The sequence below is a fragment of the Ochotona curzoniae genome, unplaced genomic scaffold (genome assembly GCF_017591425.1).
Source record: "Ochotona curzoniae isolate NIBS_2020 unplaced genomic scaffold, NIBS_Ocur_1.0 contig_2318, whole genome shotgun sequence".
Lineage (NCBI taxonomy): Eukaryota > Metazoa > Chordata > Mammalia > Lagomorpha > Ochotonidae > Ochotona > Ochotona curzoniae.
The window spans coordinates 5488854-5516536 of NW_024465419.1; the positions used below are offsets into that span (position 1 = coordinate 5488854).

The window sequence follows — 27683 nt, forward strand, 5'->3', positions numbered from 1 at the left end:
GCTAAGTAGTTATTCGCACTTCAACAAAATACTGAAATAATGTTTAGAACAAACCTGGTAAAATTAGCATTAATATGTTTAAATTTGAGTGTCCTTTGAGCCCAGCCAGATGGAATTATCTCATTTCTGAAGCTTCTTTCTTATAATAAAAGTAATATTTTGGACAGGTGATTCAAAATAGTATACAGGATACTGTTGATGCTGGGAGTAGGTCTGAAGATCATCTTGCTACAGAAATTAGTAAAAGTTGATAAGATGGTGAGTGACTGAAAAGGAATATACCAAGGAAATGAGGCTGATAGAAAGGAATGTTTGAAAGATGAGGTATCTGGTTTCAGAAAAACTAGATTTGAAGTGATGCTGGAAACCTCTCCCCTCCATGAAACTAATGTAGATATGTACTGAATGTGCTAGAAAGCTTGTGCCTAAGAGGATGATGACTGAGGGAGGAATGGAGAAACACATCCTTGCTTAAATCTCTGAGACAGTATGTTGGAGGAACAAAAGGACAAAGTTAACAGCTATTTAAATTTCTTTCCTAGGAGGCAGAAGCTGAGGTCCTTTCAGTTTGCTGCAAGGAATCTTTCCAGTAACTAAGAGCCTTTTCCTTGGGATGTTACACAAATTCTGAGGTATCAGTTGGAGTAAAGAAGATGATCACCCCATGTGCTCACTGTTACTACATGAAAATTCATCTCCTGTAGGCTTTCCAACAGGAGGGAAAAAGAGAAGAAAAAAAAAAGCCACACTTAATGTGGACACAACAGTTAACACAGATTACAAAAAAATGTTGACCTTGAGAACAGTTTTGTTCCTCTAAAACACATCTGCTTTCCCCTCCCGTGTGCACATGCCTTCAGAGGCTGTCTTTCTGTGTGTTAGTTGCATTGAGCATAATGTGATTATTTGCTATCATTCAGTATTGTTTTACTTGAAAATTATTTTTCTGTTTTGAATAGATAATAGAGTTATTGAGTTATTTGGTTTATGGATTTGACTTTTGCTTCCATGTTCCTGTAACTCTGGTCTTGCCCGGTTTCTTGAGTGGTTTTTGATGGTCTTTCCTTGTTTTCACAAGGCACAAGAGGCAGTGCTTATTCCTATTGTTTATCCCTGGCATCTGGTTGAAGAGAGTGGCTTTGCTATTGGCCTGTTTTTTTTTATCCCTTTGTGAATTTCCAATTTTAGTTTGCCTTCTGTATGTGAAATTTAAGGAGTTTTTCAGTAGTTTTAGCCCTTTTCTAGGTGTTAATCAGAAATTGTTGTGTATTAGGTTAAGCCACTGTCTACAACAGTGGCTTCCCAGTTGAGTGCAGGTTAGAGTCCTGCCTGCTCCACTTCTGATCCAGCCCCCTGCTAATGTGCCTGGTTTTTGAAGCATGTTCCCATTGCTTGTATTCCATTAGCCATTGCAAAATTGTTTTAGATCTAATTATGATAGATTCCGTTTGACTTTAAAGCATTCCTACTTTCATATTTTGGCTATTTCCTGCTTGCCTTTTTGTGTTTTTCACCTTGAAATGCACTGACTCAGATTAATGGTTCTATGTGTAGCTTTAGGAGATATTCCATAATTTCTGACTTATTTTATTGATATAAGGGTTTGTTGTTGTTTAATATACCATAGATAAAACAAGACATATTAGTCAGAAAATACCACTTTTTGTAACTTTCATTTTATGATGTGTTGAGAAGAAACTCATCCACGATGGTAACACTATAGACTCTGTCAATGTGATCTTGGGTGAGTTGTGGTTTGTTCCACAGATGGCAGTATAGACTAGCTGATTTCAGGATTTTCGTTCTTTCTTTAAAAAAAAGGATTTATTTATTTTTATTGGAAAGGCAGATCTACACAGAGGAGGAGAGACAGAGAGGAAGATCTTCCATCCGATGATTCACTCCCCAAGTGGCCCCAATGGCCAGAAATGAGCCTATCTGAAGCCAGGAGCCTGGAGCCTGTTACAGGATTCATATGCGGTTGCAGGGTCCCAAGGCTTTGGGCCATGCTCTACTGCTTTCCCAGGCCACAAGCTGGGAGCTGGAAGGGAAATGAAGCAGATGGGACATGAACTGATGCCCTTATGGGATGCTGGTGGGTACAAGGTGAGGATTTAGTCACTGAATCGTTGTGGTGGGACCATTAAAGTATATTGTTAAATTTAAGTTTAATGGAATATTTTCTCTTAGAACATAACTCATAATGAACACAAAATCACAAAATTTGACAGGATATTATAATTTGATATACTCCATTTGATAAATGATCCTTTCTAAGGCAGGGATGGTGAACTTTTTTCTTCTTTCTTGTCAAGGTCTATTTGGATATTTACAATGTCATTCATAAGCAATATATAAAAATATCAACTGAAATGTTAGACCAATAAAATTTTAAAGGTTTTATTTATTATTATTGGAAAGGAAGATATAAAGATAGGAAGAGAGACAGAAAGGAAGATCTTCCGTCTAATGGTTTACTCCCCAGGTGGCCACAATGGCTAGAGCTGAGCCAGTTCGAAGTCAGGAGCTCGGAGCTTCTTCTGGGTTTCCCACGCGGGTGCAAGGTCCCAACACCTTGGGCCGTTCTTGACTGCTTTCCCAGGCCACAAGCAGAGAGCTGAATGGGAAGCTGAGCCTCTGGCATTAGAACCAGTACCCATATGGAATCAGCATATTCAAGGCGAGAACTTTAGCCGCTAGGCTATTACTCTGGGCCTTACACTAAAACAAATTTTTTGAATTTCAAATCCCATGTGCAGTTGTCTTAGTACAGACAAATGATTTCATTGGAAAATCCACCTCTGTTCTAAAGTTTAACAGATAAATAAGATTATATTCCTATATAAATTCTGTTGGATTCTGACTTAAATTTTAACATTTTTTATATTGTCGCTCATCACCGTGACCTGTGTAGATTTAAAGTAGGTTACGTAGTTTCTGAGTTGAGGTTGATAAAAATTCATGAACTTTCCCTGTAGAGATACTGAATAAAGCTATAATAGCCAAGTAAGAAAACTAGAATAATTTTCCTTAGTAGTTTAATTTTTCATATTTTTTATAGTTTCTAAAAGATGTTGCAAGCCAAATTTCAATAAGTTTCTCTTTTGTTTAAGTTTTATTTGTTTTACTTGAAATAAAGAGAGAGAGAGAGATACAGACAGAGAAATGTCCCATTTCCTGGTTCACTCCCTGGACAGCTGCTATGATCATAGCTGAACTGGTTCAAAGTTGGGAGCCAGGAGACTTCTAGGGGTCTCCTACATGGGGACAGGGTTCCACGGCCTTAGCCTTGCCTCCATTAATAAACAGGGAGCTGGATCAGAAGTAGAGCAGCCAGGACTCAAGCCATATGGATATCTGTACTGCAAATCAAGGATTAGTCTGTTATGTCACCCACTAGCCCTCCAATTCTCTGTTTCTTTCTTTCTTTCTTTTTTTTTTTTTAACATTTATTTTTATTACAAAGTCAGATATACAGAGAGGAAGAGAGAGAGAGAGAGGAAGATCTTCCGTCTGATGAGTCACTCCCCAAGTGAGTGCAACAGATGGAGCTGTGCTGATCCAAAGCCAAGAGCCAGGAACTTCCTCTGGGTCTCCTACGCAGGTTCAGGGTCCCAAACCATTGGACTGTCCTCGACTGCTTTCCCAGGCCACAAGCAGGGAGCTGGATGGGAAGTGGAGCTGCCGGGATTAGAACTGGCACCCATATGGGATCCCGGTGCGTTCAAGGTGATGACTTTAGCCGCTAGGCCATGCCGCTGGGCCCCAATTCTCTGTTTCTGATGTGTGAATTTGGACACAACAGTTACTTAGTCTAAATTTATTGGTTCATGAAATGGAGAAATCTCTTCTACAATTCTCATCTCTTAAGAAAGGCTTTTAGGGCTGCCATTGTGTTGTGGCCCAGGGAACTAATCTGCTGCCTGTAGTGCTGGCATCCTGTTCGAGTCCTGGTTACTTTGCTTCCAGTTGGATATCACTATCTGCTAACACACTTGGGAAAGGAGCAAACTGTGACCTGACTGCGTGGATCCCCTGCCACCTCTGTGAAAGAGCAAAATGGAGGTACAGGCTCTCCAGTTATTAGGCCATTTGGGGAGTGAACCAGCAGATGCAAGATCTCTACCTCCTTTTTTGCTACTCACTTGAAAGTTTATTTTTTTTTAAAGATTTATTTTTATTATTTTTGATTGGAAAGGCGGATATACAGAGAGGAGAGACAGTGAGAAAGATCTTCCATCCGATGATTCACTTCCCAAGTGAGCCGCAACGGTCAATGCTATGTCGATCCAAAGCCAGGAGCTTCTTCCAGATCTCCCACGCGGGTGCAGGGTCCCAAAGCTTTGGGCCGTCCTCGACTGCTTTCCCAGGCCACAGGCAGGGAGCTGGAAGGGAAACGGGGCTGCTGGGATTAGAACCGGCGCCCATATGGGATCCCGGGCGTGCAAGGTGAGGACCTCAACCACTTGCGCCACCACGCCGGGCCCACTTGAAAGTTTTAAAACATTTTTTTTTTTAAAGATGGTTTGTGAATCCTCCTTACATGGATTTTTCATAGTTGTTGCAGTTTCTGGTGTGTAAGTGAGTAATCAGGTTTTACCTGTTAAATAAAGATATGAAAAGTAATGTTTGTGCTAAGCACTTAGATAAGTAACTAAATATAAGATAAGACTGTTTTTGAAATTTTTTTTGTTGAGAGGACGTTTAGCATGTTAAAGTATACTATTAATAAAACTAATTTTACTCTTGCAATTTGTCAATAGTTATAGTTTTTGATGAGCAGCACAATTAACATGAAATAATCCTTTATATGTTTAAAAGTTTCTGAATGTGTTTAGCCAATTTGAAAATAATTTCAAGGTAATTTTCTTGAAATAAGCTAGTCATTTGAACAAAGACTGTAGAGTGAAGCCATCCTTTGAAATACTGTCTGTAGCCTGCCTGTGTCCTACTCAACTTACTGGACCAGTGGTGAAGCTATGTTCAGTGCAACCTGCAGGGTATACATTAGAGTTCAGCAAGCTTTTACAAGCATTTTGGTTGCTCAGTTTGGGTAGTGTGTGCCATTTGAGCTTATTATAGACTCATGGACTCATTGATGGCAATTTGATTGTTTAAATCCTATCACTTTAATGCTCAAGCATTGTTATAATAATGACAATGACAGTTCTTTTTGAAAGAGTTATATAAATTTTTTGTGGATCCTTAGCAAAAGTAATAGATTTTTTTTTTCAGTAAATGCAATAAATGAAATGATGCAACATTTTTGTTTCAAAAGGGTTTCTCTGAGGTCTCAGTCTTCCACTTGTGGGTTCTATCTTGTAGTTTGTCACTTTTGATAATGTGAATTAATAATTACTGCATGGCATACGATCTTTTAGTAAGATTAAAATGTTGCTGTATCACATGAAAAATGTAGAACAAGGAATTTATTTTCATTTATATGATAAAACTAATACTTTCTGTCTTGCCTCTATTCTTTTGTGTTATGAAGTTACATGAGTTGGTGTTAGAACACTTAGGAAACTTACTTATGATACATATTATTGCTGTTTTGATTTTTGAAAAATGTTTGCGAGGCTGAGTTAGAGGGAGTCAGCTTCCGTCCTCCAGTACACTCTGAGTGCTCCTAAAGCTGACACTGGGTAGGTTGAAACCTTGGGAGGTGCTAGACCTCTACCGGGGTCTCCCATGTGGGTGGCAGCATCCAGATACTGTGGGCTTAGCAGGCAATCAAATGGGAAGTGGAGTAGAGAGTTGAAACCTAGCACCCTGAAATCTAGTCCAGGCATCTCAAGTGTCATCTGACTGCTTTGGCCAAAGTCCATCCTAGTGCTTTGTTTTACACAGCCTTTAGTAATGGCCATTCACGGATAGAGTGTCTTGATGCCATCTCGTAAGGCTAAAACTCTGTAGTTAACCTACCCTTTGTTCTTTGTGTAGTGAATAAGCAGGTGACAGCTTAATATGCTGCGCTACATACATGCTGCAAGTGTTTGGAATTACTTAAAGGAATTAGGGAGATAATTTTATTTAATGACCCAGTTTTGCGGATTTTAAAAGAGGCAAATAAAACCAGACATGATAATGCCTTAAAATCATATAGTGTGACAAGGCCTGTCGCTGCATCCCACAGTGTGTCACTAATGGAAACAGTGTTTTTTGATGTGATATGATTTGGTTCATTTTATGACATCCCAGTGGAAGAGGATAGATGAAAATCATCTGAATTGATGTGTGGCCCCCAGTTGTGCATTTATGCTTCAAAATATTCTTTATGTTTGAGTGCTCTTTGTGAAAATATAATATTTCAAACAAGCCCAACTTCAAAAGCCAGACCCAAGAGGAGGTAAAAGTGTGTTTGCTTTTCTTTTATGATTCCCTGTTGATTTCAATACATCCTAATATACATTGTCATTTAGCAAGAATATTTTGGTTTAGATTTTATTCCTGTGTAAAGAAAAGCTAAGCAACTATTTTTTTTTTAAGTTTTTCTAGGTTGTACATGCTACAAGGATATTAAAGAAGAAAAGTGTTAAGGATGGTTCATATGGTACCTCCTATATTTCTAGAAAATGAAGAGATTGTTAAACATTAATCTGCTGCTTCGAGGCAGCTATTCCTGAGATTGATTTTGTTAATGTAAAGATACATGGAACCATTGCGTGCTGGCAGTGCTTGCACTGTGTGGTTAGGGGAGTGTTTAGGGATGCATGTATATTTCTCAATACAGGCCTAAAGAGATCATGCACTGAATTTTTTGTAAGAGAGAGACAGTTTCAAGGTGCATGAAGTCCTGTAACTATAAAAAAATTTCAGCTTGAATTGCTTCATCTTGTCCTTTAAAAATTTTATATTTCTTTGTCAGTTGATCAAGCTGCTTCCTACTGTTTCTTCATCTTTGTGTTCACACTGTTCTCAAGCCTGGGAGGGTTAGAACATTAAAAGGATGAAGGGGGTGTGGGGACTGTTTCTGTGAATAGAGGTCTTAAAACTTGACAGATATCAAAATGTATGCGTCTAAGAAAACCTTCTTTTCTTACTTCAGCTGGAAATGTTCAAGTACAGGGGATGGGGAAGGAGACCAACGGTTTTAGATTTTGAGGTGGTTTAGCAGTTGAAATGATATGCTGATGAGATAAAAATGCCAGAATTCAAGGGAATATAGAAAAAAAAATGTACTTTCCCTTTGCTGCAGTCACTGGGTATGCTCAAATGTGGAAGGACGTCCCAAAGCAGACAAGTGGAACTTCTCAGTGTCTTATCCTTAGTAAGTCCTTAAGTAAGGACTTACTAACTGCTTGCCGAGACCATATGACTGTGATGAATATATTAAATGTGACATTATTTTCGTCTTCTGTGAGTTTATACTTTGAGCAAAAAGATGTGTGAAGCCAGAGACAACTGTACAAGACAGTTAATTTTTGCTAGGTTATGTAACAACTGCTCCCCTTCAACGGGGAAGAAAGTACAAGAGTAGGTGTTTGCTGCTGCCGAGGTGGAACTTAAACTCCATAAGAGGGTGGATGTCTGCGTGCTGCCTGAGTCCAGGTAAGGAGCTGGCCTTATGAAATGCCTGGCGAGTGTAGGAGGACAGCTGCTTAGCCATCTGGAAGCAAAGCAGCTTGCTCTGACTTGAAGTTGATTTTTTGTTAGTCTTTAGTGGTCAGTCCAGCTCTTTGCCCTTTCTTTCAACCTTTCCTGTCCCCTTAGCTGCTTTTTAGTAATTTCAGCTCAGAAGCAAAGAGTAAACAGAGGGACAAACTTACTGGCTGTATAGTTTCAGGCAAGTTAACTTGTGGTCTTCAATTCCTTATTTATAAAATGGGAATACTAATAACTATGTCATTAGTCTGTGAAGATGAAGATGAATAGTGTACTACATTTGAAGTTCTCAATACGAAAGTGTCCAATAAATACTTTCTTTCACTTGTGTGGCTATAACGTCACATTCTAAACTTCATTTTCAAGGACAGTCAAGGTGGGAGAGAAAACTGCTTTTAAATTTTTTTAAAGGTTTATTTATTTTTATTGGAAAGTCAGATATACCGAGAGGAGGAGAGACAGTGAGAAAGATCTTCCGTCTGATGATTCACTCCCCAAGTGAGCGCAAAGGCCGATGCCATGCCAATCCGAAGCCAGGAACTTCTTCTGGGTCTCCCACGCGGGTGCAGGGTCCCAAAGCCTTGGGCCGTCCTTGACTGCTTTCCCGGGCCACAGGCAGGGAGCTGGAAGGGAAGCAGGGCTGCTGGGATAGAACCGGCGCCCATGTGGGATCCCGGGCATGCAAGGCGAGGACCTTAACCACTGCGCCACTGCGCCAGGCCCCAGGCCCTGCTTCTTAAATTTGATGAAATTATCGCTTAAAGACCTTTGTAAGCAAGAACTATGGAACAGCAACGTGAATCCTGAAGTTTGAGGTGTCAAGAAGTAAAAAAATAGTAATGAAATGAATGGTCACACCTAAATTGACTACAAGACGATAATGTGAAATAATGACAACAAAGTATCTGCTGTGCTTTTGGGCATAAACTGGGCTAATAGGCCTGACACATTGGGTTTCTATTGTGTTTAGCTACTCAGGCGGTCTCTGAACTTTATTTTCGAAGGGTTTTAGAGCACAGTGCTAGGCATATAAGGTAGAAGGCACACGAGAAATCGCCCTAATTTGTTATTGTTGCTAAAAAATAAATTAGGGTTTATCTTTTCATTGGCCTTTGTCACCATAACGAAACACCTGAGATCTTCTGAGGTAGAGATTTGTTCAGCTTAGCTTTGAAAGTTCAAATTCTAAGTGTCATGGTGAATGCTTTAGCTCTGGCAAGTGGCCAGGGGCACAGTGTGGGCAGCAAAAGGCTGCTAGTGTGAGCCAGGAAGCCCAGAAAGAGGAAAGAAGAAAGAGACAGACTGGATGGGGTCCCATAGTCCCCTACCTCCCAGTAGCGTCACCCTGGGGCCAACCTTTTAATGGGTGGACCACTGTGGGGAACATTAAGTGTTTGAATTATTGCAGTGTTTGGCATTGATTATAGAGTTAAGTGATTAGTGAATTTTAGGCTGTTTTCTTTCTTTCACTTTTCTTTACTGATATATCATCATTTCCTTTAGCCCTAATATTAAGAGTAATTTTTTTTTTCAGGTAGATAATATTTCTATCGTCAGTAAGCAACCAGCACCACTTACACGACACAGGACCAAAACTCAGATTTCTAAGTACTTGTCTCGATATGCTCCTTATTTAAATAGGCATCACAGTTAATTTGTGTTGGAACGAACTGTTTGAGAACTGAATTAACAATATGAATATAATAGTAAAGTCAGAAGTTAGGAACATTCAAGACTTTTTTCATAGCCTATTAAGTAAGGACCTAATTGTGAACAGTATTTTTTTTTTTAAATTTTGCCTCCAAGTGGAAAACAACTGTGGTTCATGACTGCAGTAAGAACTTGAAGAACAGGAGGAACATTCTTTGTTCACATTCTAGCATTGTGTCTTTTCCTTTAAATAACTGATCTGCGGAGCTGGAGGAGCTCTTTCCCCAACGTGCCGAGAAAGGAGCAGCAAGGAGCAATTGGCTGCTTCCCCCGGGGTGCTAGGAGAGGAGGAAAGTGAGTCAGCATTCATTCTGTTTTCCTCCCACTCTGCTACATCTGTCTGCCATCTGTCTGCTTCCCACCTCCTTTGACTTGTCAGCATTTAGTCCTAGACAAGTCCGCCCTTTACTGCTTAAAAGACCCCATGATACTGAACAAGGCCTTCAGGGGTTGTTCCCTGAACCTCATAGTCTTAAGCCATAAATACAAAACTTGCAAGAATAGCAAGAAGTGTTTGCAACACTTCATAAATCACTTCAGGTGTGCATATGTGAATGTATCCTTTGTTTCCTAACTGCCACCACCTACACCGCCACCCCTGCCTATACTGTGAACTCCATGGAGAAAATGCCAAGGAGTGAAAGTGTGTCTTGAGTAAATACAGCGACTTCCTTCTCAGCATTCACTGCTTAAGCTGCTCAGTTCTTTATTCTGACAATTTCCTGCCTTTTTAATTTTCTCTAAAATTCCTTATTTTGCTTTCGCTGTTTACCGACTTGAACATTCCTATAATTACTTCTTTGTTGGAGAAAGATGACAGGAGTAGAGGGTAATAAAAGTTGTGATCAAAACAATTGAAATGCTCTGACATGGATGGCTGTTCTTAGATAAATGAAATATTCAGATGCGAGTTTGAAATGCAGGGAAATTAAACGTATGGATAATCTTAGGAAGCTTAGAATGTAGCCTTTTTAGTTCCTGGGTGAGAAAATGAGATTCATGAGGTTTGCCAGATTTGTATAGAAAAGTTATCTTTGAAGGGAGGGGCCAGTGTTGAGACCTAATAGCCCAATCTTCCACCTACAAATGCTGGCATCCCAAATGAGTGCCAGTTCATGACCAGGCTGCTGCACTTCCCATACAGCTCCCCGTTTGTGGTCTGGGAAAGCAATGGAGTTTCGCCCAAGTCCTTGAGACCCTGCACCTTCTGCGGCTTCAGATTGCACCTGGCTTCGGATTGGCTCAGCTGTGATCATTTTGGCCATTTGAAGAGTGTATCAGTGGATGAAAGATCTTTCTGTCTTTTTCTCTCAAAATCTGCCTTTCCAATAAAAATAAATAAATCTGAAAAGTTACCCTTAGGACTTCAGTTAGATCTTAATCTTTCTTTTTGTTTTATAGGTCTTAAATTATTAGAAAAGCAGATTTACAGAGAGATGGAAAGGCAGAGAAAGAGATCTTCCGAGTGCTGGTTCACTGCCCAAATGGCTGCAATGACTGGAGCTGAGCCCATCTGAAGTCAGGAACCTCCTCACTGGGACTCCTTCATGGAAATAGGAGCCCAAGGTCTTGGGTTATCTGCTGCTGCTTTCACAGGCCATAAGCAGAGAGCAGAATCAGAGTGGAGCGTCATGGGACACAAACCAGCATCCATGTGGGATGCCAGTACTGCAGGCCTAGGCTTAGTCTTTGCCACAATGCCAGCTCCTGCCTTTTTGTGTGTGTGTGTGTGTATGTATATATATATATATATATTTTTTTTTTTTTAACTTAGAAGAGTTACAGAATGTGAGGGAGAGAGAGAAAGAGAGATATCATTCTTCCATCTGCTGGTTCACTTCCAAAATGGCCTCAATGATGAGAGCTGAGCCGGTCTGAAGCCAGGTACCCTGAGCCTCTTCTGGATTTTCCACATGGGTACAGTAGTCTGAGCAGTTGGTTTTCGCAGGCACAGTAGCAGGGAGCTTGATAGGAAGTAGAGTACCTGGAACTTGATACCTTTGAGATGCTGGTACCACAAATGGAGCTATGCCATAGCAGTGGTCCAGTTTGATGACTGGGTCTGTGATACTTTTTCATAGCTGAGGTGGAATTAGCTCAGAATTGGTAAATGGCAGACATTTTCATCACTTTCATGACCTGGTGCTGTGTTGGCACTCAAAAAAATGTTTCTGTTTTCACCTACTTCAAAGGCAAGTGACTACCACACACAGACACACAGACACACACACACACGAGAGAGAGAGAAAGTCTTCCCTATGCTTGTTCACCCTTCGAATGCTCACAATAGCCAGGAATGTGCCAGGAGCATGGAGCTCTGTCCTGTTCTGCATGCTTGACCTGCGCCCAGGCACTAGTGCCATCACCTGCTGCTTGCTAGAATGCATTAATGGGGAGTTGGATGGGATGTGGAGTGCCCGAGAGCTGAACTTGCATTCCTGTATGGGATACAGGCATTCCAGGCAGCTACTTAACCTGGTGTGCAATCCCACCCTGTGCTGTCTTTTCAGTAATGTTTCCTGCATTCTCTTAAAAGTGATGTATATTTCAACTTAGGGATCATTATTATCAAAATACTGTTGTATTAAGGGCTTTAATTTACAAACTCCCCAGGCTTTCTTTAGTAAAAATTTTAAATAATAGATCCAGTATACCTGTTTTGTGTTAAAAATATGAGTGTAAATGGTCAGTTAATAATAAGAGACTTCGAATGCTTGGATTATGGAGGCTTTTCTTCAGAGTTTCCATAAGACCAAAATGTTTTATAATTAAAGCAGTGAACATTATACAAATATAATTTATAAAAACTAGGTTTTCCTCAGTTTTAGAAGTAATGCATATGATAAAATGAACTGTATCTTTGAAGTTCTGTGGTGTAAATTACTATGTGTTGATTTTCTTCTTTTTGCTCCTTGTATTTTTGCCCTGGACTGCTTTGTTAAATGTGTTTTTATCACTTAGGAAATTATTCCCAATGTGGTTTTTTAAATTGCACTTTTGATCTGTATATGTAACTCCCTTCATTTTACCTTTGCTTATATTTTTTTTCAAATCGTATGTGTCCGGTTTGGAAAGTGAGGTACCTAGGGCCTTGTAACCAAATGATGCAGCATCTGACTTCACTGTGTCCTCAGGCACACACTCCTGAGGGGACTCAGGCCATCAGCTCTTTCATAAGACGGTGACTGCCACCTCGGGCTCTTCTGTTCATCTTTACTGGAGTATAGCATTTACCCTCACTGCCTCCCAAACACAAGTGAAGTATACAGTTGTATTCTCCTTCTTCCACCATAGTTTTAGTTTTTCATTGATAACCTATTTATCTTTTCAAACTTGGCATATAATTGGCAATTATATGTGTTTCTGTCCTATAGTGTGATTTTTTAAAAAAAATTTTTTTAAAGATTTATTTATTTATTGGAAAGTCAGATATACAGAGAGGAGGAGAGAAAGAGAGGAAGATCTTCAGTCCGATGATTCACTCCCCAAGTGAGCACAACGGCTGATGCTATGTGGATCCGAAGCCAGGATCCAGGAACTTCTTCTGGGTCTCCCATGCAGGTGCAGGGTCCCAAAGCTCTGGGCTGTCCTCCACTGCTTTCCCAGGCCACAAGCAGGGAGCTGGAAGGGAAGCGGGGCTGCCGGGATTAGAACCGGCGCCCATATGGGATCCTGGTGTGTTCAAGGTGAGGACTTTAGCCGCTAGGCCACGCCCCCTGGCCCCAGTGTGATATTTTAATGTGTACTCACAACAGCAATTGATCAAATCACTGATTAATCAGACCAGAAAGACCCTGTTGAAATATAAAATCGTTTTACTGCAAATGTGTTTCTTTTTTGTATCTAACAGAAGCTTTGTACTTTTTAACACCTCTTTCCCACTACCCCCTTTCCCAAACTTGGGTAACATCATTCTCTCTAATTATATGGATTCAACTTTATTAGAATTCCACATATCGAGGGCCCAGCGCAACAGCGTAATGGTTAAAGTCCTCACCTTGAATGCACCAGGATCCCGTATGGGCATTGGTTCTAATCCCAGCAGCTCCACTTCCCATCCAGCTCCCTGATTGTGGCCTGGGAAAGCAGTCAAGGACGGCCCAAAGCCTTGGGACTCTGCACCCATGTGGGAGACCTGGAAAAGAAGTTCCTGCCTTCTGGCTTTGGATTGGTGCAGCACTGGCCATTGCTGCTGCTTGGGGAGTGAATTGAAGATCGTCCTCTCTGTCTCTCCTCCTCTCTGTACATCTGCCTTTCCAATAAAATAAATAATAAAATCTTAAAAAAAAGTTCCACATATCAGAGTCATGCAGTATTTCTTTTTCCGTGCCTAGCTTATTTTACTTAATACTATGTCCTGCAGATTCATCCATGTTGTTGCAAGTGGTTTTTCCCTTTTTTAAACTTAATATTTCACTATATACATTCACTGAATATCTCCATCTCTAGACAGATAACATATCTCTATATTTGTATAGATATATAAATTGATAACATTATCCTGATTCATTTATTTGAGGACAAACATCTTGATTGCTTCTTTATCATTGGCAGATGAGACCAGAGCTACAAATGAACATGGGCGTTCAAATGTCTTAACAGATTTCAACTTCTTTGAATATATATCCAGAAATTGGAGTTAGTAGATCTTTTTTTTTAAGATTTATTTTTTTTATTGCAAATTTAGATATACAGAGAGGAGGAGAGACAGAGAGGACGATCTTCTGTCCATTGATTCACTCCCCAAGTGACCGCAATGGTTGGTGCTGCGCCAATCCAAAGCCAGGAGCCAGGAACTTCCTCCAGGTCTCCCATGTGGGGGCAGGGTCCCAAGGCTTTGGGCCGTCCTCAACTGCTTTCCCAGGCCACAAGCAGGGAGCTGGATGGGAAGTGGAGCTGCCGGGATTAGAACTGGCGCTCATATGGGATCCTGGCGCGTTCAAGGTGAGGACTTTAGCCGCTAGGCCACGGCGCTGGGCCTGGAGTTAGTAAATCTTCTGATACTTTATTTTTGCTTTTGGGTAGAATGTTCTCCATCATGGCTGTACTGATTTATATTGCTACCAACAGTGTACAGGTTCACTCTTTATCACCTCTTTGCCAGCATTATCTTTCATCTTTTTTATTGAAACTATTCTAACAGGTAGAAAGTGGGTCTCATTATTTTAATTTGCATTTCCCTTGATGCCTGGGTGTTTTCTCAAAATACTCTTGTTCACCATTTGTTTATCTTCTTTTGAGGATGCTATCTTTAGATCCTTTTACCCATGTTGAATTGATTATTTGTTGTGATACATGAGTTCCTTTAATAATTTATATATTAGTCCGTTATATTTGCAGATACTTTTCTGTGTTGTCTCTTGTTTCTATATTTAATTTTTTTTTTTTTCATTTCAACGAGTGATCTTCTGTCTGCTGGTCCGCTCCCCAAATGGCTGCAAAGGTTGAAGTTGCATGAGGCTAAAGCCAAGAGCCAGGAACTTCATTGAGCCTCCCGTATACGAGGCAGGGCCAAGCCAGCACTTGGCATCCTTTGCTGCCCTCCTGGTTGCATTGACAGGAAGCTGGAGCAGAAGTGGAACAGCTGAGACTTGACTCATGCCCATATAAAATGCCAGTATTGCAGGTGTACCACAACACTGGCCCCTGCTATATGCTTGGGATGAATTGGCTCCATTAATGTAATATACCTTCTCTACTTCCTTTGATAGTTTTGACAGAAAATCTATTTTATCTTAATATCACCAAACTGGCTCCTTCCTACTTACCTGGAATCATTTTCTGTCCTTTTTGTGTATTGTGAAGATTAATGTCAGTCTACTGTAGACAAATTGTCACATCTTGTTTTTTATACATTCAACTGCTCTGTGTTGAGGAGAATTTACTCCATTAGCATTTGAAATAACGGTTGGTAGATATAAGGACTTTTGTGATTTTTGTTGTTGTTGTTCTTCCAATCTTGGTGACTTTCTGTGAGAATTCTATTTTTGTAGTTGTAAATCTACTTTTTTTGTGTGTTGTGTTTTTATTTTGTTTTGGAGATTTGCCAAAAGCCTAACAGGTCAGTGTACCAATATTTCTTCTACTTAGAGAATTCGTATCAGCAATCACAGGAAAGGATGAAGAAACCTAGACAGTCAGGGTGAGAGGCTGTGGGAGGACAGTCGCAGAAGTGCCGTGAGCTCCTTGATGCCGTGGTTATAATAACTCCATGGACACTGGAGATTTTGATTGCTTTTCTTTTTTTAAAGATTTATTTTTATTATTATTTTTTCATTGGAAAGGCGGATATACAGAGAGGAAGATCTTCTGTCCAGTGATTCACTCCCCAAGTGAGCGCAACGGCCGATACTATGCCGATCCAAAGCCAGGAGCCTCTTCCGGGTCTCCCATGCGGGTGCAGGGTCCCAAAGCTTTGGGCCGTCCTCGACTGCCTTCCCAGGCCACAGGCAGGGAGCTGGAAGGGAAGCGGGGCTGCCGGGATTAGAACCGGCGCCCACATGGGATCCCGGGCGTGCAAGGCGAGGACCTTTAACCACTTGCACCACTGCGCCGGGCCCTTGATTGCTTTTCTTAAGGTCAATAGTTGGTATATAACTTGCCAGTGAGGGATGTTGTAACTCTTATTTTTCGCATTGTATATTCCAATTCTTTCTTTTCTTTTCCTGATTTATATGTTAAGAACTTTAGATACAGATTTACTCAGTAACTACCATTGAATATAACTTAAATCGTGTGTTCATTATTTTATATAGAAAATTTTTGTTTACTTGTTGAATTCTAAAGAAGTTCAGTGTGTGTGTGTGTGTGTGTGAGAGAGAGAGAGAGAGAGAGAGAGAGAGAGAGAGAGAAAGAGGTGTTTCAGTGTTTAGGTTATTAGAGTTGTTAATAAAACTTTTTGCCTTGGTAAGTGTTGTGGTGTAGCAGGTAGACTAAGCTGCTGGTTGGGATGCCCACAACATATATTGGAGTCCTAGTTGGAACCTGGTGCTGGTTCTACTTCTGATCCAGTCCCCTGCTGAAGCACGCCTGGAAAGCAGTGCTTGGTGGCTTAAGTACTTAGTTTTTGCTGCCCACTGTGAGTCAATCCGATGGAGTGCCGTCACCTGACTTCTACCTTCAGTAGCCTTACAGCCTTCAGGACTGAACCAGCAAATGGAAAATTACTATTTGTATCACTTTCATCTAAATGCATCTCAACAAACAAACTAATTAACTTGTAGCCTCATTTATCAGAACAAAGTGTATCAAACAAAATCATCTTTTATGTTTGGGCATGGATATATTAAGCTTGTAGGTCCGTTCTGTTTTTTTTGGGGGGGGTTTGTTTTCAACATTAGGTTAATACTTTTCTTGGCATTAACATTCTAAGTTTATTTAGTGTATTTAATAATTATTGCTGCTTATGAAAAATTTTAAGTCATTCAGCTAGCTATTTGTTCAACTAGAATTATTGTACTACAAAGACGATGTAGCTTAATGATTGAGAGTGTGGTTTTTAATCTGAAATTCCTGGGGCAGATTCCAGGCTGTGTCATGTTCCATGGCGGCACAGTCCAATATGGTGACCACAAGTGAAATGTGGCTGTGGAACACTTCTAGTGTGGCATGGTTGATTGTCTGAATTTTAAGTTGCTGCCATAATGCGCCTCATAGAACAGCTGATTTACTTCTCTGGGCCCAGTTTCATCATCTGTACATGAAATTACATTTAAGCCACTTTTTGCGGTTTTATTTGTGCATTATAAATTGATATACATAAAGGTTTAACACAATACCTGGAGGAGATGTGCTTGAGAAGGAGTAGTTAATGATCACAACATGTTTATTTAATGAGCTGTTATTATTCTATTTTGAATATTAATTTAAACCTGTTTATTTTTTATTCTTTCCTTTCAGGATTAACTTATATTTGGAAATCAAGTGCAATATTAAAAGGAAAGCAAACCTCACTACATTGTTGGAAGCCATTTCTACTAATTATTTTAGATTTTAAAGTTTATGATTTGATTTGAATACTATCATGGGAGGAGCTGTGAGTGCTGGGGAAGATAATGATGACCTAATTGATAACTTAAAAGAAGCTCAGTATATCCGCACTGAAAGAGTGGAGCAAGCCTTCAGAGCGATTGATCGTGGAGATTATTATCTGGAAGGCTACAGAGACAATGCTTATAAAGACTTAGCCTGGAAGCATGGAAACATACACTTGTCAGCACCTTGCATTTATTCTGAAGTTATGGAGGCATTGAAACTTCAACCAGGATTGTCTTTTCTTAACCTGGGAAGTGGAACCGGATATTTAAGTACAATGGTGGGCTTAATTTTAGGTAATTTTATTTTTTGTAAAATTCTATTTTAAAAACTAAGATGATTTTGTATTACTTTATGATTATGGGTTTTGTAATATTGTATAAATATGTTTGGATGTATATATTCAATGTGGTTTTCTTCCTTACATAAGTAGAAATGCAAAGGAGCAGTAATCTTATCTTTGCTAGGTGTGACCCTCATAGTTACTCAGTTCCTACATGTGGACATAACTAGCCTTTAGAACTGTTTTCAGTAATTTTTCCTGCTGCAAGTCAGTTGTCTGTTGTTAAAACTGGGCAGCTGGTGGGCAAGAAACAAAGGAATGTTACATTTAATCTTTTTCTGGTTACATTTTCTGTGCTGACATGTAGGCGTAATGTTGGATAGCTAATGATACCCCCATTTTAAATAGTGAGTGTACTGTTTCCTTTGGACATGATTTGTAAAATGTAGAAGTATGTGGGTGGTGGGGCAAATGGAGGGATTAGAGAAGGACACAGTAGAGGGAAATATATGTTCATCAAACTGTCAATATAGTACTGCGTGTGTACTCTGCCAGGCATTTACCTGACGTGAGTATAGAGAAAAGGACAAAGGGCTTTTTTTGTTTGTTCGTTTGTGTTTGGTCCAGCACCCCCCTTTGAGTTTGTGGGGTATTTATGAAGGCTCAGTAATTGTTTAAATCACTTTACATGTAATAACTAAGTAAGTGTTCCCAATGTACATTATTAAACATTACATAGGCTAGTAAATGGAGATGTGGAGAAGAATTCAGTTGAAGTTAACATACCTACAAAGTGACAGCTTGAAAATATAGGATATGGATACAAAAAGAATGAATGGAGAAAATCTACCATAAGACAGTTACCTTGTTTGGAAGACAAACAGCCAAGAAGTTTACATCTCTCAGTGCCACCAGTGACTTTACCTCACACTGCTTTGTGTCATGTGTGATTGTAGAACCTTAAGGCCCATGTCATTGACTCCTGCCATTGAGTTCACAAATTACTAAACGAAGAAAACCCACCTCTCTCATATATTGTTATAGATGCCCTAGATGAAGTGTATTCCCATGTTTTGGGAATGAAGCTGATACAAAATTCATTCTAAAGTGATGAGGATTTTTAAATAAGGAATGATGATTACCTTCTCTAGAAAATAACTATCCCATTGTGCCCAGATGTTCTAATTCATTACTGTTAGTATTATTGATGCCCTTCTCATTCCCAAAGGTGTACCAATTTGGGTCACCACATTATGTGACTTTAAGGCATTTCCAGGATTGCAGTTCCCTGTTTTTGAATAATACCTAGCTTCTTCATTGTCTGAGTTGTGAAATCTGTAATTGCTTCATTGAAAAAGGAAGGTTGGAACTTTGGTTCCACAACTTTGGTTTCACAACAGTCTTGGATGCATAGTACCAGTAGTGGTGGTCTTTTGGCATAGCAGTTACAATGCTGCAGGAAACACAGAATGCCCAGTTTGCGTCTTGCCTCTGCTCTGATTCAGTTTCATGCCAGGGTGCACCCGTGGAGCCAGTAAAGTGATGGCTTAAGCATTAGAGTCTCTGCCACCCACTTGGGAGACATGGTTTGAGATCCAGGCTCATGGCTTTGGCTTGACCTAGCCCTGGCTGTGCTGGATATTTCCACAGGGAAGTGATAAATGTAAGATATTTTTCTCCATCTTTTTCTCTTTGGCTATCTCTTTCTTTTAATTGAAATGGAAATAAAAAGAAATTGTAGCAAAATACTCATTTTTTCAGTACATAAAATTTAGAAGCTTTTGTTTAAATGTGATGCTCTTTTCCCTTACTGAGACAAACTTTTCGACAGGTTGAAATTTGCAGACATTTCTTATATGCATTACCAGAGTGTCTGAAAAGTCATTCTGAGAGTTTGAGATAGTCTTCAATTTAGAACATATTTTGGGGGTAAATAGGTAGAGCTACTTCTTAAAAAAGAGAGGGTCGCATTTTTGGACATGGACATTTCTTAACTGTAGGGGTGTTAGGATTAGGTTCCATGTCTCATGTCAGGCATGGCCAACCTCCGTACACGTTTATGCTGTTTTTCACTTTTCTAGCACCTGCCAACTGTCTCTGTCTGAGAAGGTCCAGCCAAAGGCAGAGTGGGGTAATGTGTGTCATAATTAACAACCTTGCTAACATCAAGGTAGCATTCCCAGGATTCTTGCCCACTCGCAGTTCTCGAGAGGCAAGAGACCTGTGGCCAGATGCACTTGTAGGAAGGCTTCAAGTCTCACTGTTGTTTGAATACTGTTTATTCAAATTGTGGGCAACATGTGGAGATAGATCCTTGTGTAAATGATCCCCAGTGCCCTCGGTATTTTCCTCATATCAAGGACTCCAAGGAGGCATTTGTCTTTGGTTTATGTGCATGACTATGGCCCCAAATGAATATCTAATGGGAACGAGAACTGTACTGTAGTTTCAGATGTGCAAGATCACACATAGATTTAAGTCCTGGTATAGGACCAGAAGTCACTGTGGTACAACATGCTAAGCTGTCACTTATGGTGCTTGGCACCTCATATGATATTAACACTGCTTCAGGTTTGAGTTGTTCTACTTCCAGTGCAGCTTCTTACCAAAGCAGTGGAAGATGGACCAAGGGCTGCGCCCTTGCACCTGCATGAGAGACAGATGGAGTTTCTGGCTTCAGCCTGGCCCAGCTGTGACCATTTAGGACATTTGGGGAAAGAATCTGCAGATAGAATATTATCTGCTTCCTTTTCTGTCTCTTTGTGACTCTTTCAAATAAATAAATGCATTTTTTTGAATTTTGTGGTACAATTTCAAATAGATTGGGATCCCCCCACAACACCCACCCCCAGACAGAATTTCACCATGTTGCCACAATAGTATAGTCAATACATGCATTTTTAAAAGAGAAATATGCATTTGGCAAGAAAGGTAAAACATTCAGGATGGCAAAAAGAATGGTCCAAAAAACTGATTACAGCTAATTTTGAATCTGCCAGCCTTTCTGGAAGCCTAATCTTCCCGCCACCCTGTGTTTGGTTAGTGTTCTTGTGTGTTGTTATTCAAGGGAAAGAACAGATTTTTGAAAACGGCTTAGGACTCGATCCAAGGAAGGCTGCCTCTGATTTTCTGAGTGCACTGAGTCAGATTGGACGGCACTGCTTCACGGTGACCTTGTCTGCTGAGGCTTTCTTACTTTCACGACTCTCAGCCTTTCTGTCCCGCTTCCATGATGGCAACGGGAGGTGCTTGCTAGTTGGTGGGTCCTGTCCCAGTACATACTGAGAGTTTAATATGGAGGAATCTAGACTGGCAAGGGACCACAGGTAACACAGAGAGGAGAGATGCTCCCTGGACTGTGCCACCTTCCTTTACAGCAGCACGTGGGCTGTAATCCATGAGCTTTTGTTGTTCAGTAAGAAGTTAGGCTTTTCTGTAGGAAATTGTTTTAAGGTTAAGCTACTTTTGAGGAAGTTACTTGTAAATTTAATTTAACCTCATGGAGCATGAATTGTTTTGGTTCCTAAGGTATCTCAGACATCCTTTTAAAATTTATTTATTTATTTTAATTTCTTTTAAAGGTAAAGTGATTGAGATTTTCCATCTGCTTGTTCACTTCTCAGTTTGCTTGCAGCAGCCAGACTGCAGCCGGGAACCAGGAACTCAATGTAAACCTCCTACTTGGGTGGTGGCAGCGTAGGCACTTAAGTCATTGCCTGTTGTTTCCCAGAGTGAGCATTCACAGGAAGCCAGACTCTGTAGTGGAGTTAGACTGGAACCTGGACACTGCAGTGAGCGTCCCTAGTCCTGACTGCTGCAGCAAGAACCCATCTCAAAACATCCTGAATTTCAAATTGAAAATATTGTGTTCACCTTTTTTCATAGTTAATCTTCTTCTTAATGGATTCATTTTTCAGTTAATATTGTGTTCTTATTCTTAGGTAACTTTTTTGCAAAAGAGTGTGGGAAAAAAGTGATGTTCCAAAATCTGTACCTTACAAAATGGAATTAAATGTTTGATAATCTCTTTCAGATTCAAGTACATATGATTCTTTTCATTTGCTGTTGTTGCTTAAGTTATGGATTCATTCTCATTTTGTTAAATAACATGTAAAACGAACAGGCTTCTAAAGATCATGGTGATGTAGCACGTTTTACTACTGTTTGGTTTGCCTGCATCCCGGATTAGAGCATTGGTTCTCTGGCTACTCTGCTTTTGTTCCAACTCCCTCCCAGTGCATGTGAGAATCAGTAGATCATGGCTCAAGTGCATGTGGGAGAGCAGCACAGAGTTCCTGGCTCCTAGCTTTGACCTGGTCCAACCCTGGTTGCTGTAGGCATTTGTGTGAGCCAGCTGATGCAAGCTTGAATACTCTGTCACTCTACTTTTGAAGTAAAATACATAAATAAATCCTAAGAAAAACAGGCTCCTTTTAAAACCAAGAATGTGTCGCTTCATTCACTTTATGACTCTTGGTCTCTTAGCTAATTCCTAGATAGGAGTCACTCTAAGGAGACTGGCAGTGTCATTGTAGCACTGTGGGTGCTGATGTTTTGGCACTAAGCCTTCTGTCCTACGGATGAAGCAGTTTTCATGTCAGAAGCTTATTAGAAATATCCAAGGATACCTACAGCTATTGTATTTTCCAAGGGGACTGATCAGTTAAACTTCAGTACTTTAGAAACTTAATAAAAGTTATTTGGAAGGATGTTTATTATGATACAATTTTTTTGAGATCTGTGCATATGGTCTTTAAAACATTCATGAAAGTAAATTTTATCTCTTACCTTTATTTTTTTTTAAGATTTATTTATTTTTATTGCAAAGTCAGGTATATACAGAGAGGAGAAGAGACAGAGAGAAATATCTTCTGTTCGATGATTCATTCTACAAGTGACCGCAATGGCCCGTGCTGTGCCAGTCCGAAGCCAGGAGCCCAGATCCTCTTCCCAGTCTCCCACGCAGGTGTAGGGTCCCAAGGCTTTGGGCTGTCCTCGACTGCTTTCCCAGGCCACAAGCAGGGAGCTGGATGGGAGGTGGAGCTGCCGGGATTAGAACTGGCGCCCATAGGGATCCTGGCGCATTCAAGGTGAGGACTTTAGCCGCTAGGCCATGGCGCCGGCCCAGCTTTATATTTTTTCCCATGAACTTTTTGAAGTAACATTGCTGCCATCATGTTTGTTATTCTCTCTCTCTTTCAGTGAACAAAGCAGCATTTAATAAGGGTGTTAAAGATGGAATCCTGTGCAACATCAGGAGTGGGGCAGGGGCGGGGCCCCAAGAAAGGAAAGACCCCTATTTTCTCGCAGGATTGGACATGGGTTTTTAGCTAACCCTGTATTGCCTTCTCCAGGTGATAATGTTTTCTCTCTTCTGTGGACAGGAAGGCTTAGTCCCCTTCCCTCACATACCATAAAATTTACATATTTTTAAGAATGTAGCTCAGTTACGTTTAGTATATTTATAAAATTGGACACACAAGCTAAACTGCATCTACCCCAATCTCCTCTGTAACCCTAGCACCCAGTCATTTCCTTTTTCCAGTCAGTTCCAGTCATTTGCCCTTCCTGGACATCTCATAGAAATCCAATCATACAATGTGTGATCTTTTGCATCTGTCTTCTTCCACTTAGCAATAATTTAAAGGCTTTTCCATGGTATACCACACACTATTTATTATTGAATAATACTCCTTTATAATGATGTGTATCATGTTTTGTTTACCTATTCATCAGTTAATGGCATCGGTCAATGGACATTTGTGTTACCAGATTTTGACTGTTGTGAATTACGCTAGTGTGAGCCTGCTGTGAAGACTTTGGACAGTCTTCATCTGTCTGGATATATTAGGAGTGGAACCACTGGTCTATAGAGAAAATTTGTTGTTTGCCAGCATGGCTACCCCATTCTATACTTTCACCAGCATGAGAAGTTTCAGAGTCCCCACATATTTTTTTTAAAGATTTATCTGCTTTTATTGAAAAGACAGATTTGAGAAAAGGAGAGACAAAGAGAGAAATCTTCCATCCTTTGGTTCTCTGCCCTTATGGATGCAGCAGCTGGAGCTGAACTGATTCAAATCCAGGAGCCTGGAGCTTCTTCCCGGTCTCCCATGCGGGTGCAGGGTCTGAAGGCTTTGGACCATCCTCCACTGCTTTCCCAGGCCATAAGCAGGGAGCTGGATGGGAAGTGGAGCAGCTGGAACTAGAACTGGCGCCCACATGGGATTCCAGCTCTTGAAATGGAAGGATAAGCTAATTGAGCCATCACACCAGGCCCTTGGATTCTCCACATCTTCACTTGCTGTATGTGTTTTCACAGCCACTTCAGTGGATGTGAAGTGGTATCTCATCTTAAATCTCATCTTTCCTGGTGAACGATGTGGAGAATCTGTTATTGTTGTTGGCTGATTATCTTTGGTGAAATGCCTGTTCCAATCTTCCCAGTTTTTAGTTAGGTTGCTGGTGTTTTTGTTATTGAGTTGTAAATTGCTGTTTACTTGTTTTTGTGAAGGATTTATTTTGCAAAGTGGATGTGGGCTTATTCCTTTCTGGCAGCTGCTTTCTGCAGTTCCTCCCACTTCCTCTTGGCAGGAATGTGTGTCCCATAGGTGACCATGAGCAGGGCCATAGCATAGTGCTCGCCTGAACAGAACCACATGCTTCCTGCACATGTGGCCTGTGCTTGGTGAGGCTCCCCCGGCATGGTTGTGCCTTGCCTCCATGCTTGGTCACTGTGTGGCCCTTGTTAATGCCCACAGTGGTAGGGTAGTGCAGAGCTATGCCTGCTGCAGTGAAAGCTGTCAGTGTTCTTTACATACTCTGGATGTGAGCCTTTATCAGTAATACTTGTATGACTGTCCTCTCCCCCTTTTTTATGTTGTCTCAAGCACTTGTCTTTGAATGTCAGTTCCTCCTGTCCTCTTGCTCCTATTTATTCTATGCAAGTTCTATGGGAAATATTTTCTGTATTACAACAATTTTCAGTTTTTTCCTCTATCCTGTTTTTAAAAAATGTGATTTCTCTTCAGAGATTACAAAATCTGTTCTTGGTGTAGATTTATTTGGGTTCTTTGAGCAAACTGGAACATTGCTCCTGGGCACTGGCACAGTCCCAGCAGAAACACAACTCATCTGGAGAAAACAGCCTAACCGTGAAGATGCTGCACGTGCTCGTGTCCCATTGCGGCAGTCATCGCTCATGGCTGTCCTGGCCCTAACCCTAACTGCTCCTTTGCCGTGCTCTGCTCACGCTGACTGCTCCAGTGTCAGCACCTGTGATGCCAGCCTCAGTCTGTAGCATCCTGTACACAGACCTGCTTAGGAAACACCATTTTTCTTCTAAAAGAATCACATCTTATGCACTTGACTAAACTCCTCAACATTTAAGCTGTCATTTCTCAGTCCCAAACTACCATGCATCGTTTTGTAGTTAGACTCTGTGTAGAGGTGCCAGCATTGTTTTAGTTCTCTCTTTTTCTCACTCGTAGTAAATGTCGAGTAGAAATCATTATTCCTTCCTCTGCGTTCAGTTGACTTGTGTTTATGGATAATGGGACTACTGATTATTGCAAGTCAATAAAAAGTAATAAAAATAAACAAGGAAGTAGTACTGTTTGTAGACATATAAGTTTTTTTTTCTGGTTATATTTCCCCGTTCTGTTTTAGAAGATGCAAGAAAATTTCTCCAGTGATACAAAGTGTTAATCATTCTTTTAGTATCTGAGTTCGTATGTTTTTTATTTAATTTACTTATTTTACTTGAAAATCTGAATTACAGAAAAAAGGAGAGGCAGAGAGCCTTCTTCTACTGATTCATTTCCCAGATGGCTGCAGCAGCTAGAACTGGGCTGGTCCGACGCTGGGAGCCTAGTGCTTCTAGTGGGACTCCTGTGTGGGTGCAAGAGCCCAAGGACTTGGGCCAGCGTACACTGCTTTCACAGCCTGTTAACAGGGAGCTGAACTGGAAGTGGAAGAGCCAAGGACTTGGACCAGCTCCCATATAAGATGCTGGTGCCGCAGATGGAGGATTACCTTGTAAGACCACTGCTCCAGTGCCCTTGAGTTTATATCTTTGAGACTCTCTCTGACCTAGATTGTCTTTGTGGCAAATACTGCAAATTATGTCTTTGAGAATTAATCTACTTAAAATTTACTTATAATCTCCAAAATCCACATTAAATACAGTGATCATTTGTGAACTTGTACAGAGGAATGAAAATTTTTATTTGTCTTTCATTCTGCTTCCTGTCTGAGGTAGAGTAGCACTAGTGTGTTCTGCCTTCTTGCTTCAGCCTCGTACGGAAAAAGTCACAGGATAGAAATGAGAGGCACCAGGGCAGTACTTTGAGTTGACAAGATTTGAATCCAAATCTGGCATCAATTCATGGTAGTCTCAGCCAAGTCTCTAGCTTCTTAAACTCATTTTATCTTTTGCAAAATAAAAACAGACTACTAGAATGAGCTTTTAGTTTAAATGCAGTCTTTCTGAAATGGGCTGTAGCTCCATTCTGGTCTCCGGCATGGGCCCCTTCAGTAGTCACCACCGCCTCTCAGAGTGTGCATTGGCAAAATGGTTAAGTGGGGAGTAGATCTGCGACCCAGAAATTCAAAAATGTTTCTGTTGGGTGTGCGTGTCCCACTGTAGCTTAACTATTGTGCCAAATCCCTTCCCTGACTCTGTTTTGTGATGTATAAAATAACTTTTGACTCTTTATCTCGCAGTGTTAGAGCTGGCACCACTGAATTGCTTTATCTGTGATAGTCTTCAGGCTGGTTTGGCTGATGGGCTGAGAGCTTCAGAGTCCAGCCAGGGCTGCTTGGCTTGCTGGAGCTTTTGGTGCCCTTCCCTCTGGGTTCGGCTCACACAAGGCTAGCCCACCAGGCCTCCAGCATCCTTGGCTTTCAAGGATTCCTTTTGTTGGCTTTCAGATCTCTTTGTATCGCATTGAAAATGCTTTCTTTGTCCTGTTTGGAAAACATCTTTGGCTTTATTGGCCTGTAGTGAATGAAGGCTGGATCTTTCTTTTGTCTCCAAGTAAACTCCATATGGAGGGGGATTCGGATTTTTGGCTTTCAAGATCTGTCTGCTGAGCTGTGGACACATTTGATCTTCCAAGTTGCCCTCACAAGGTGGATTCTTAATATATGGTGCTGGCTTCTCCAGTGTACAAAGTTTGTAGAACTCCTTTTCTGTCTTTTTCAGTCTCTCTGTTTTCTCTCACAGGAGACAAAGTTCTTCCATGTTTTCTTTTCTTGGTAAAAGTTACTTTTTTCTTTCTTCTGAATTAATTACCCAAGGTAGGAACTTGAACTTTGGTCTTTCTAACTTTATTTTGTGAAATTGGTTATATAATCACAGTGCAGAGGTGTCAGTTGGCATATTTGGAAATATTGTCCTCTCCTTTTCTGTGTTATCCAGTTGCCTCCCTATTTAGCAGCAACTGCACAGAATCCTGAGAACTCCCCGGTTTTCTCGTAACACTCACATCATGTTTGTATGAATAACAGTTGACCTAAGGTCAGAAGTTTTTTGAGGAATACAAGGAAGCACTTACTGTGTTTTAAAATACTTCTATTAAATAGTTAAAATTAAGAAATTAATTTTGAGTAGATTGTGATTATCTGAGACTTTCTCCAATTGGAAAGCTGTATTACCTATTAACAAATAAAATAGATCCAGTCATATGCTTTTGTTTTTACTAATGTATTTTAAAATCAAGATGTGAGGATGTCTGTTTTGTACATATCATTTGCCTTACGTCTGGTGTAACCCTTTTAAGTTTGAGACCATAGCTACATTAAGACCCTATGTCAGCTCCTGTGTATACACAGTATCAGTGTATCCAATTAATCCTCTACCCTTGGAATTGTGCATCAGGTTTCTAAACTAAAAGAAGCATGGTGTAGCTGTAACTGCTGCTCCTCATTTGGTTGAGTGAATAAAATAAGCATTATGCTGGCCTGTCTTTTGGTACTTAGCATAAAACTTGCACTGGGATGAAAAAGCGGATGAAAATAGCCTCTAGGGAAAATTATCGTCTTAAAATGT

General features: G+C 40.5%; 1 protein-coding gene across 5 annotated transcripts in view; it reads left to right on the forward strand.

Annotated features, from left to right (window-relative positions):
• PCMTD1 (protein-L-isoaspartate (D-aspartate) O-methyltransferase domain containing 1) overlaps window positions 1–27683 on the forward strand; it is a 69690-nt gene that overhangs the window by 12335 nt on the left and 29672 nt on the right. For 3 of the 5 annotated variants that reach the window (XM_040972580.1, XM_040972581.1, XM_040972583.1), the window contains one exon: window positions 17215–17645. The exons of 1 other annotated variant lie outside the window; for it this stretch is intronic. In XM_040972580.1, coding sequence (XP_040828514.1) covers window positions 17339–17645 — 307 coding nt within the window. In that variant the 5' untranslated portion in view covers window positions 17215–17338. Of the gene's footprint in view, window positions 1–17214; window positions 17646–27683 lie in introns of those variants that run through there. One more of the 5 variants, XM_040972584.1, reaches the window with a different exon arrangement.